Source organism: Leptinotarsa decemlineata, unplaced genomic scaffold (assembly GCF_025532065.1).
Source record: "Leptinotarsa decemlineata unplaced genomic scaffold, Ldec_3_MD MMD2_tig00000251_RagTag_RagTag, whole genome shotgun sequence".
Classification (NCBI taxonomy): Eukaryota; Metazoa; Arthropoda; class Insecta; order Coleoptera; family Chrysomelidae; genus Leptinotarsa; species Leptinotarsa decemlineata.
This window is the reverse complement of record NW_027412547.1, coordinates 3,508,591-3,521,845: the sequence shown is the minus strand read 5'-3', so window position 1 is coordinate 3,521,845 and position 13,255 is coordinate 3,508,591. Positions and strand designations below refer to the sequence as shown.

Sequence of the window (13,255 nt, the reverse complement as noted above, 5' to 3'; positions counted from 1 at the left end):
CCAAATCAACATCATCAACTGGTGGTAGTGATGAAGAGGTGGGTTTTTTTAATTTTACGTTATTCTATTTGTTATACATATATATATATATATATATATATATATATATATATATATATATATATATATATATATATATATATATATATAATTGATAGTGTAACGACCGTATGTATGTATAGAATAGTAGTTTTTCGGGGATTCGGTCTGATTAGAATAAATATTTACTCTTTTTAGCTGCCCGAGCTTTCGCTAATGTTTATTAGCTTTATCGAGGGCTGTAATATAAAAAGGACATAATATATATATAATATATATATATATATATATATATATATATATATATATATATATATATATATATATATATATATATATATATATATATATATATATATATATATATATATATATATATATATATATATATATAAATATATATCCATATATACATATATATATAAAACATAATAACGGATAAAACAGAATACCTGTGCTATGTGAGAATATTCAATTTGGAAATTTCAATTCTGAAAGAAGTCTTCAACATCAAAATGACAACTTTTTGACATTGAATAATGTGAAATACTTTTTCAAATTTTTATTATCGTTCATTATGGGGATTTATACTGTGTTACTATTACAGGATGTATTCAGATTTATATTTTTTGTTAGTAAAAATGAATAAATTTTGCTGAGGTTGTCGATGTCTGTCTTTTTGTTGATATTGTTTTCTTTAATTTTGATCTAATCAGACCGAATCCCCGAAAAACTACTATTCTATTTCTATATATATATATATATATATATATATATATATATATATATATATATATATATATATATATATATATATATATATATATATATATATATATATATATATATAAAATTACTGTTAGTATTTATATATAAAAAGTAAAACGTGACATAAAGTAGTAAAAAGCTAGGCATAATGGTCCTGCCAAGGCACACGGCCTTCAGCCGATTGAAAATATCTCATAAATTCATTCCTGACCTCTTTAGCTTCAAAAGTTGCCCTTCTTGCTCTATGTGACAAATCCTGCAGACCAGTTTCGCCTTGGACGACAGCTCGCCATGATCCAGGAATAATTGTTCCATCTTGCGTTTCGTTATCTAAAGTTCCTGGTGGACAATGTAATGAACGCGCTGTTTTACTCCTTCTCAAAAAATTATGGAGGTAAATACATGTTTTTGTGACAATTTCAGCGTTTTCCAAATTAATCATTAGCGGTTTTCTAAATACACGAAATACACTTGCCAGCAGCCCAAATGAATTTTCCACTACTCTTCGCGCGCGTGAATACCTATAATTGTATAATCTTTGTGAAGAGCCTTTTTCGTGGTGGCCGCTGAAGGGTTTCATTATGTGTTCCTGTAGTGGGAACGCATCGTCCGTCAACAAGACATAAGGCGATAATTTATTGCTACCAGGAAGAGGTTCTGGGTCAGGTAATTTTAGCGTACCTTTGGCCAACTTGTGATAAAACGATGTTTCTCGAAAAACACCTCCGTCAGATATCCTGCCTTGGCAGCCAACATTAGCATATATAAAATTATAATTTGCGTCGGCAACGGCCATTAAAACAATGCTGAAAGTCCCTTTGTAGTTGAAAAACATACTGCCACTGTTTTTGGGATTTTGTATGACAACATGTTTTCCGTCACAAGCTCCTATGCAATGAGGATAATTCCAGGAAACTTCGTAATCATTTGCTATCTTTCTCCATTCGTTTTCTGAGCGTGGCATCTGAAAAAAAAATTATTAACATTTAATTGATCTATAAATCTCTATTTCAAATTTGAATAAATTTTCAATTATTTTATGACATTTTATTGAAAAAAATTAAATTCATTTTTGATCTACAGGTTGCACCCAGTGAAGATGAAACTGTTGATGTACTTCATTCCTCATCAGTTCCGTCCCCATCTCGTCCATCAAAAAAATTATTTCAATCTCCCCTTAAGGTAAACAGGAAGAGAAAAGTGGAAGATGATCGTGCGGATGAAGCATATGCCATTTTGAAGGAATCTGTAAATAAGCCAAGGGATGCAAGTACCGTGTTTGGGGAGTATGTCGCCACTAAGCATCGGCAGTATAGTGCCTATACCAAAAATTTAGTAGAACATGCTATTAACAATATACTGTTCGAAGCAGACATGGGGAAATACGACCCAAGCACATTGCAACAACTGACGCCGACGGTTGTTCATCCAGAAACTACACCATCTCCCCAAATGGGAAGCAGCGAATTACTGTCGTTCTATAGCTCCTTTTCAGACGAATCATTATCCTCGTCTACTCAATAATTATGTTTATTATGTATTTTAAGTTATGTTTTTAAAGTTTAAGTTTTATAGTTTTTAGTTACTTTTAATTAATAAGAAAAGTTATTCACTTTATTCACTTGACATGTGATATTGATTTAATTATGTTTTGCTTCAAATAACAAAATGGTTATACATATATATTAATATTTTTACTTACCCTGACAAAATCTTGTAGAACGTCCATCATAGCTCTGCAAACCTCTGGAATAATTCGAGAAATGCTTGGCTCAGATAATCGAAATAGATACATAAGCGATGGATAACTATCACCTGTAGCCAAATATCTTAATGTCACTAATAATCTCACGCGAGGTGTAATTGCTTCCCTAAAGTTGGTATCACATTTTCTTATTATAGGTGAGATTTTTTGAAGTAAGTATTCAAAATCTTCTTTACTCATCCGCGTAAAATTTCGAAATAGAACATCATCGTCAGCAATCAACTTGTTGTACAAATTAATTTGAATTTCTTGTCCATCGACATATAAATTTTTTCTCCAATACTGGGGTGTTTTTCTTTTCCTTTTGCGATCTTTTCGTAATGCGATTACCAAATAAGCAGCCGCCGCTACTGTTTGTAGTGACATGTTGACCAAACTGAGTTGCTTGAATGGAATCACGCATGCCGCATGCTACACCCATGTACGACAACGCGCATGCGACATGGGGCAACAAAATCCGCATGCGACATGCAACATGTGTCCGGGCAACTTGTCGGACGCCTACAATGGGCAACACTAGGAAACAAGTATCCATGCGACATGTCGTTCACTGTTGCCTCAGTGGAATTGCCCCTTAAGACACTTGCTTTAGGGCTCTTCAGTACCGTGCGCAAATGGAACGAAATACAACTTTTGTGTGTGCGATTTTTGATTAGTTTCTTTTGCTGTGAATAGCTGTAGGGGGTCCACCGGAACCAGCAAAATTTTGATATGGTCTATGATCAAAACAAGTTTGGGAACCTCTGCTCTACGGGAAATTTGGTCATAAGATAGATACAGAGAGAGAGAGAGCAAATCAGTGCGAAAAAGACAACTTTTAATGCTCTGAGAGTGCAACAGTGACAGTGACAGGTGCCAAATTGCCAAATCACGATTATGAACTATGGGTTGATGGAATGTCAAAATAAAAATACTTCAATGAAGTAGTTTTTAAAACGTGTACTAAATTCAGATGATAACACTTTTTCAAAAGAGTATTCAAAATGAATTTACCTGGCAATGGAATTTTTGTAGTAAAAGGTGAAATATCTGTTTTGATGATAGCAATGCGCCGTGGAACAAGATGGTCTTCACACTCCTATCAAGAAGATGATGCCCTTATGAAAAATTTTCAGGAACTCCGTGAAATACTTGATAATGTAGATGACTTGAGATTTGTTGAACCCATCACTTTTCTGTCACCTTTTTTAAATGTTATAAGATCTGAAGAAACTACAGGTCCTGTCACCAGTTTAGCATTATCATCTGTTAACAAGTTTCTATCATATGGTATCATAGGTAAGTACTCCACTAGTATACTGAACATATGTGTAAATTAAATGAATTTTTAGATCCTATGCACGCCTCGATACCACAAGCTATACACAACATTGCAGATGCTGTTACACATGCAAGATTTGTAGGAACAGATCAGTCCTCAGATGGTGTAGTTTTAATGAGAATCCTTCAGGTATTGAGAACTCTCACTTTATCTCCCGAGGGGGTTAATCTAACAAATGAAAGTTTATGTGAAATTATGCTGTCATGCTTCAGGATATGTTTTGAAACAAGACTCAGTGAACTTTTGAGAAAAACTGCTGAGCATTATTTGAAAGATATGGTTCACTTAGTTTTTATGAGACTTCCACAGTTTTGTGAGGATTTAAGAACAACCAGTATAAAACAGTTTCAAATGCGTACGGGAACTTTGGACCAGACTAGAACAAAACGAAAAAATAAACAGACATACCGAAAAAGAGAAAAAGTTGATTCTGAAGGTATTCAGTCCTTTGTTCCACCAAAAGTAGTTCAAGATTCAACTCCAAGTTCCATATCGTCAACACCATTAACAACCCTATCTGTTAGTAATGTAGTAGATTTACAAGGTTCTATTTTACAAAATATTCATTCCATGAGTTGTGATACCATTGAAGTAAGTGAACTTTCGTTTCCATCACCTGTTCAGAATGAAGGTTATATATCTGATTTGGAGTCAGGTATTTTTAGTACTCAATCTAATAATTCAGAAATGAAAAATGTTCAATGTGACGATCAAATTTCAAATACCACTGAACACAATCATCATGTTGAGACTGAAGTATCCCAAATTAACTCACAGGATGATATAACAAAAGCAAAAGAAACCGTCAATGATGGCACATGTGATTCTTCAAATGATTCTAGTCAAGAGTATGTTAATCAAAGAGGTATAAGGTTTACCCCACAACTCCACCAAGAACTAATATTGTCTCCATACGGCCTTGCATGTGCCAGAGAGCTTTTCAGATTTTTAATAAGTCTTTGCAATCTATTAGATAAACAAAATACTGATGTTATGATTCATCTAGGATTGATTTTATTAACCGTAGCATTTGAAGTTGGTGCTGAAAGTATAGGAAGATACAACACTTTACAGTTTTTAGTCAAAGATGATTTATGCAGAAATTTATTTTCTTTAATGAGTACTGAACGGCTCTCGGTGTTTGCTGCAGACTTACAAGTAGCATTTTTGATGTTCCAATCTCAAAGGAGTTTTTTGAAATATCAGTTGGAATTCTATTTAAAAAAATTGATGGACATTTTATCGAGCGATTCAACTAAGATAACCCACGAACATAGGGAAATTGCTATGGAAAACCTGCTCCAGTTGTGGAGAATACCTGGTTTCCATACTGAGTTATATTTAAATTATGATTGTGACCTATATTGCCTCAATCTATTTGAAGAATTTACAAAGTTGTTAGCCAAATTTACGTTTTCTGCGACAAATGGATTGAATCAAACACAATTGTTGTCATTGGATGCACTTCTTATCACTATTGAAGGAATCGAAAAGCGATGCAAAGAGAAAAGCAAACAAAAAATATTAAATAATGAAATAAGCTTAAATGACAGTGGATCTAGAGAAAATATATATAATTATAATAGATCTTCAAAAGTGAAATCAGCTGATAATGTGCCAAATAAGGAAGAACTAGCACATAAAAAGTTTTTGAAAAAATGGTTACCTCAGGGTACAGAGTATTTCAACCAAAAACCTAAAAAAGGTATAGAATTTCTTCAAGAACATGGGTTTCTTAAACCTGTATTAGACATAGAAGAAATTGTGATGTTTTTGCGAGAAAATCCTGGTCTAAGTAAAGCTATGATTGGTGAATACATAAGCAATAGGAGCAATCTGAAGATTTTAGAAGCTTTTGTGAAGACATTCAACTTCACAGATGTTAGAATAGATGAAGCTTTGAGAGCGTTTTTGGAATCTTTCAGATTACCTGGTGAAGCACCTACAATTTCACTTATTTTGGAACATTTTGCAGATCATTGGCACAAAAGTAACGGGGAACCTTTTGCTGATGTTGATTCAGCCTTTACTTTGGCCTATGCAATAATTATGTTGAATGTGGATCAACATAATGAGAATGCAAAAAAACAAACTGTGCCAATGAGTGCTTCTGCATTTAAAAAGAATTTGAAAGGTGTTAATGGTGGAGATGACTTTGATGAAGAACTACTCGATGAAATTTATAATACAATAAAAAATGATGAAATTGTCATGCCTGCAGAACAAGCAGGTATCATCAGAGATAATTACCTCTGGAAGTTACTGTTACGGAAAGGTCAATCAAAAGAGGCTTCGTATGTTCATGAAAATAGTGGCACATATGATTTTGAATTATTCCAGATTCTATATGGTCCAGCTGTGTCTGCTCTATCATCTGGTTTTGAAAAGAGTGACAATCCAAGTATATACAAAAAAATAATGAAGGGATTTGAACAGTGTGCCTTTATAGCTTCTAATCTGAATATTCCTAAGAGTTTAGACATGCTTCTTTTGACAATCTCTAAATTTTCTCTATTCCATAATGGGGGAAGACAAAACAATGTTGTTATTCAGTTTGGAGCAAATAATAAAGCACAGTTGGCATTGAAAACTTTTTTTGCCTTGTTCCATCTTCATGGCAATAGCATTACAGAAGGTTGGAAAACTTTGTTTGATCTGATGTTGTCCTTATACACCAATGACTTGCTCTCCAAAACTTTCACTGAAATTGAAGATTTCATTGAACCAAGTGGAAAATTTGTGTTACACTTTGAAGAGGCTCCCAATTTGGAAAAACAAGATACAGGTCTCTTAAGCTCATTATATTCCTACATGGTTTCAGCTGAAAATCTCTCGAAAGTACCAACACCTGAGGAACAATATTTTATTGAAATAACCAAAGAATGTATAAAAGATTGTAATTTGGATCAGTTGATAACCGACTCTAAATTTCTCCATGAAAATGCTCTTCTGGAAATGGTTAAAACTTTGATAGAGTTATCCAGAGGACCTGACATTCAAGAAAGCCTGGGGTACAACTATAATCAGAATGTAACAGTGTTTTTCTTGGAACTCCTTATAAAAATTGTTATGCAAAATAGAGATCGAGTAATGTCAATATGGCAGAATGTACGAGACCACATATATACTATTGTAATGAATGCATCTCTCTTTGATTACCAGTTCCTTCTGGAGAGGTCAGTAATAGGATTATTACGAATAGCTATACGTTTGATGAGAAACGAAGAAATGAGTCATATAGTTCTGCAGTCACTTCGAATGCTTCTTCTGCTGAAAAGTAGTACATTAAGCAGAATATCCCGACAGATCTCGTTTGGATTATTTGAATTATTGAAAACTTCTGCCCAGAATATACATACTAATACTGACTGGACGATTATATTCACACTTCTTGAATGTGTCGGAGCAGGAGCCCAACCACCTAAGCCTATTACAGAAGATTCATCTTTGCTTAGCCATGAGATTAAATCTGGCGAGGAATATCCTGATAATACTAGAGAAGACGATGCCATTGTTGATAGAGGATACAAATCCGATTCAGAGCTAACAAAGAGTACCAAACATGACCAAGAGCATCAAAAAAGTTTTGTTCCTGTTTCACCACTTGGAACGCCCAGTACTGGAGGTTGGATACTGGTTGGTAACGAAGGTGAAATTCAACCCGTCATGGGCAGAACTGTGCCACCAACCCAATATGAACTTTGTTTGGAAAAGAACTTGGGAATTCATGATCCTCGTAGTATGATGAAGTGCTGTGAAAGCCTTGCATTTTTAGTTAGAGATGTAGCTCATATAACACCGTATAATTTTGATATTTGTGTTCATTGTATCAGGACATTTGTTGAGGCAAACGTACAGAGTTGTAACGGAACTAAGAGATTCGCTAATCACGAATCTAGGCCACGAATCAAATCTAACCGAACGAGATTGAGGGTTTCCAGAAATAGAAAAAGTCCGACAAGCAGCCCAGATGAGGATGAAGAAAGTGAAGAAGAGGGGGTACCTAGTGGCTATCATCAAATTTCAATACAGTTACTGGATCTCATGCATACACTACATACTAGAACTGCTCAAATTTTCAAGTGGTGGGCTGAAGAAGGTGGAGAAGTTTCACAAGAAACATCCTTGTGGTCCCAAGGTTGGTGTCCTCTTTTACAAGGAATTGCTAGGCTTTGTTGTGATTCTAGATATCAAGTCAGAACAAGTGCCATAACATACTTACAAAGAGCCTTATTGGTTCATGATCTGCAAACTTTGAGTGGTCCAGAATGGGAACAGTGCTTCCAGAGAGTCCTCTTTCCTTTGCTGAATTACCTTTTACAGCCAACAATGCCGAAAGATGCTGGTTCAATGGAAGAAACCAGGATGAGAGCAGCTACTCTTTTATCGAAAGTTTTCCTTCACCATCTAACTCCTTTATCATCTCTCTCTACATTCAGTAATTTATGGTTGATTATACTCGATTTTATGGATAAGTACATGCATGCAGATAAAAGTGATTTGTTGTACGAAGCTATTCCAGAGTCTTTGAAAAATATGCTGTTGGTCATGGATTCCGCTAAAGTATTTGATGGGCCTGAAGGTAGAAGTATTTTGTGGAATGCTACGTGGGAAAGAATAACTAAGTTTTTACCAGAATTAAAGAATGACCTTTTCAGGGAAATTGAGAGTGAATCCCCGGCTAGTGTGGAAGACAAACTTCTAGAAAATATACGAAACACTCAACAGTCATTTGAAACTAAAGAATCAACTCCATATTCTGAAAAGCTAATAACCTGTTAGTTAATTGGATTATTATTATTAATTGGTGGAAACTGTAAACAGTTTCACTATATTTGAAAACAGTCTGGAGTACAATTGGTAATAATTTATTAATTTATACCAGTCATTGACTTTTGCGAGAGAACAAAAAAGTACCTTCAGATACAAAGCTATCATTGGGAATACTGAATGTGTTTTAGTCTAGCCAAATTTTTAAAGAAAAAAGGGAAACTGAAAATATTATTCATAACGAAGAATTGTGAGTTTATAGGTTTCATTTTTTCAAACTGATTCGCTATTCTGGTTAGACATTATATTTGTAAAAATTGGTGGCTCATTCGATAAGTGTATAAAAATGATAACAATAGTAATAATACATTTAGGTTGTCAACAGGCTTTTTCATTAAAAAATGTAGTATTCTTTGTTGCAAAGTATACAGATCCTTACAATCCTCTTCCTTACAATTCTCATTAAAAGTTGATGGTTTGTGCTTATACAGCTTTTCAAAATTATGTCGGAGGTAAAATTTTAGAAGTAAGATCTGGTGAATGTGAATGTCATTAAAACAGTCAATTAGGAACTTTGTCGATTCATCCCCTAAAAAATCAAATTTATATGTGATTCCTGTTGTGAACGAATGCTCTATTTTTTGAAAAGTCATCTTTTGTGGAGGTCACATATAATAACAAGTTCATTACATAATTCTTTATTATAGAATTCAACCAGAGGGAATTTGCTTAGACTAACTACTGCAACAAATCTTAAAGAAACCACGTAATTTGTTGTGGAGAATGATCTATTACTATTGAAAACATACCTCAGATAAATTCTCGCATCGTGCAGAATTCTGAAATATAATATTTATATGTTCTCGAAATTGTGCATGAATTTCAACTTGAACAAGTTTGATTATTATTTTCGAATATTCACAAACATTTGAAAATCAACAATGATTGTGCTGGTTAAAATATTCATATTTTTTCGAATTTTTCACCATAAATGATAAAGTCATATGAAAATGTGAACTTTGATTTATATAGATGTATTTTATAAAATTGCGGGGTTAAGCTTTGTTGGTGAGAAGTGAATTTCATAAATATGTTCTGATTTTGAAAAACAAATTGGCCTTGATGATGAAGCTCGTAACATGTCAAAATGTTATTGAAAAAAGTTGTCCGGGATGGGAAACTATGGCTCTATACAAAATTTTAGGAAGATTCAACTACTTCAATTTTTTTAGATTGAACAAAATAAATTGTAGTTCTTCACAAATAACATTCACAAAACGTAATAATATCATTACTTTACCTACTATATACCTATTGAAAGTACCTTCCAGCAATATATGAGCTGAATTTGTGAGTAAATACAATTTATCATGTTCAACCCTATTAACTAACCCCTTTGTTTGAAGGCGATTGACAATGTTTCTTGATGAATTTCACTAGTTCGGACTTCTATTTCTAATATATAAAATGATTTGAAATCCCTGAAACAACTAAAAAGGAGAATTAAAAATGAATAGCTGAAAATAACAATTGTATTAAGCAAAAATAATAATTTTTGCTTTAATTCTCCTTGTTGTTTCAGGGATTTCAAATCATTTTATATATTAGACAATGGAATTCCGAACTAGTGAAATTCCTATTAACCCCATTCCCAACGACTTTTCTAAGTAACATTTTGACACAACATGAACAATGTGAAAACATCTGAAATAAAATGGTTTTCGTTTCACAGCTAAGACCAACTTTTTTTTCAAAAACTGAAAATATTCTTAAAATTAATTTCTCATCAAGCAAAGCATAATTCCATAAGCTTAACCACTGATTGACATCTTTGCACTTGGATGTAACGCGTTGATGAGGTCAGTAGCCAGAAACACGTGTCTGCAGTATACCTGTCTTTTGAGTGTTCAAGTACACGAACTCTCCTCTTGTTAGAGATCAATATTTTATATAATTTTTTTGGGTTGGACTCATGTTGAAATAAAAATAAAAAGCTTCTGTTTCGCCCCTGGCCATGAAATGTAGGCAGGTAATGAACTGCAGGTATCAACTAGCCGTCTGGATAACAAAGTGACGTCAGAGAGTTATCAGCTAGGAAACTTATGGTATCAAGTTCCTATCATTCTAAAAATACTGAGTTGTCAATCATTTTCCATGGAAAACGAAAAATTTTGCCCCTCCCATATTTTTGTGAACATTCTATGATACATGAAATCTAGATTGATGACATTTGATACATGAAAAATGAGAATTGAAACTCTATGTTTTTTACCACTTTTATTCGCAACTAACGTTACTGCTGTTTGTCCTATAAGGACATTTTCAAACTTATTTATTAACCTATAACTTATACATTAATGTATAAGTTTGAAAATGTCCTTTTAGGACGAAACTGCAGTTAAGTTAGTTACAAATAAAAGTGGTTAAAATTATAGAAAGTTTTAATTCTTATTTTTCATGATAATTTTCTACCACGTAGTAACGGCTACATCCATCAATTTATTGAAATTTGATACATATGCCATTGAATAAATATCTCCCTGTACATTTTATGCTATCGAAACCCATTTCTGTAAGTTGGTACATGAAATAGACTATAATCGAATGAGCTATTAATTTTGCAACATAGAAATATCATATAACTGATTTTTTTTATATTGTCAATTAACATTGATTCTGTGGAAGTGTAGATATAAATACTGTGTTATTTTGTAAATATTATGTTACGCCAATATGTGTAAAGTTATTGAAAATAAAATAAATACAAGATTACTTCAGTTCATATGGATACCTGATAGTAAAGTATCCATAAAAATTGAAGAATTATTTCGTTTTATTATTAAATTTCTTTTATTTATTTCACGACTTCCTTTTTCATCATTACTTTTGTATCACCAAGCAGCTTTCCTGATCTGTTAAAAAATCTTTTTTTCGTTAACCAGCTGACGCACCCCTACGAACGACAATCCTTAGAAGTCGAAACTTGTGCGAGCTAAGGATTAACGAGGTCTTACCTTTTAACGCGTGATTCCTAACACGGGTTGGACGATAGCAAGTGAAAATCGATCGTTCAGCCTGGGGATTGAACCACCGACCAATACTGCGGTCAGTTCGAGTGAGTGAACAAAGCACCCATGTCGAACCACCTGGCTACCGACCGACCAATGCATCTTCAAGCTGTTTGGTAGAAATTCGGAAATCTAATAACAAACAACTTTAACTGTTGAATGTTTCGGAATTAGATCAAGAATTGAACCTCAATGCGCACTGTGGTTATATTCAGAAGAACGTTGGAAACATTGTCTCTTATGTCTGCTAAACAAAGGATAACACTGAATATGCTAATATTTAAAATGAAACACAATATGTTGCCAAATTATCTAAGTGATCAGTTAACCTACACAAGTAGTATTCATACACACTCTACTAGAAATAGAATAGGAAATTTGTATATCAACAGAGAACATATAGGTTGTGACTCGTATAATTCTGGTCTGATTGCATTTAATAATTTGCCAAGTCGTATAAAAAGCTGTCATTCATTCAAAAGAAAATGTAGTGAATATATTTCAAGTAATAGTCATCAATACTTCGTTTTTTTTCCAATTTCTTGTTTTTGAAATGTGACTTGTCTCAATTTTTATTTTTTGTTTGTTTTGTATTTTATAAGTGACTGACTGTACTATGAAGAGCATTATTTGCAAATAAAAAGTAATAATATAATAATAAAATCGAGTGATAATTCCACCTGCAATTATCAGTGAGTTGAAGGTTGAGCTGGGACTTAATTATGAAACCATCATTAAGCATAACAAATATTGTGAAATGAAATATACATCTGAAAAAGCATTCCTGACAGCTCCCAATATTCTTTAGTTTCTTTTTTATATTTCCGATTGCATATATAAAAATCGTATGACCGTATGGAACCCGGTGAGAAACATGTTTCCATTAAAATATAGTAGAATCATATTTTATACTGACTGTCGAGATAAGGAGGAGCTTCCTTGGATATATTGGAAATCGTGAGAGATACAAAGTTGGTTAACTTAGGTAAATATTGCGTTCTATTAAGGAGCTTATTCAAATGAAGTTTACAAATTATAAAAATTCCGATTTGTTTTATAGATATTCTAAAAAAAACCGAAATTCACCATTTTCGCTTGATTTTTTTAAACTTTGATTAAAGAGATATTAAATAACAAAAATCACTTCTTAATACCCACTTTTCAAGCTATACAAGATGGCTTTTACAGATTTTCAATGCATTGTTTCGTCCATCACCAATTTTACTTTTTATATGCAGCAAAAAAAAAGAATATCCTATTATAAGTTAGCTCTCGGCGACAATTTCACTTGTTTCACATATAATCTTCAATATTTTGAAAAGTCAAGTAAATAAGCTCGAAAATGAGCAACTTTTTTCTAATTTAACCGACTTTGTATCTTGGTTGGTAAATGCAACAGTTCCCGATATTCCCATACTGGGCCTCTGTGCAAAGCTTATTGTTAAATCATCTGAAAATGAAACTTCCAACAGGTGATGATAAACTGTATTGCCAAACTAACTGACTATTATAAGAAAACGTATA

The 13,255-nt window shown here is 33.1% G+C and overlaps 1 protein-coding gene across 1 annotated transcript; it reads left to right on the top strand.

Moving 5' to 3' along the window:
* Positions 1-3,421: 3,421 nt before the first annotated feature.
* On the top strand, positions 3,422-11,507 carry garz (Sec7 domain-containing protein garz). Its single transcript, XM_023159932.2, has 2 exons — positions 3,422-3,850; positions 3,904-11,507. The coding sequence occupies exons 1-2, from the start codon at positions 3,556-3,558 to the stop codon at positions 8,673-8,675; spliced, it is 5,067 nt and encodes a 1,688-aa protein (XP_023015700.2). The 5' UTR covers positions 3,422-3,555; the 3' UTR covers positions 8,676-11,507.
* The last annotated feature ends 1,748 nt before the right edge of the window (positions 11,508-13,255 follow it).

What these genes read in the sequence shown, in the direction of transcription:
- garz (XM_023159932.2), top strand. Translation starts at nt 3,556, where the DNA reads ATGAATTTACCTGGCAATGGAATTTTTGTAGTAAAAGGTGAAATATCT. An exon ending in TCTATCATATGGTATCATAG is followed by an intron (nt 3,851 to 3,903) that starts GTAAGTACTCCA and finishes ATGAATTTTTAG; the next exon opens with ATCCTATGCACGCCTCGATA.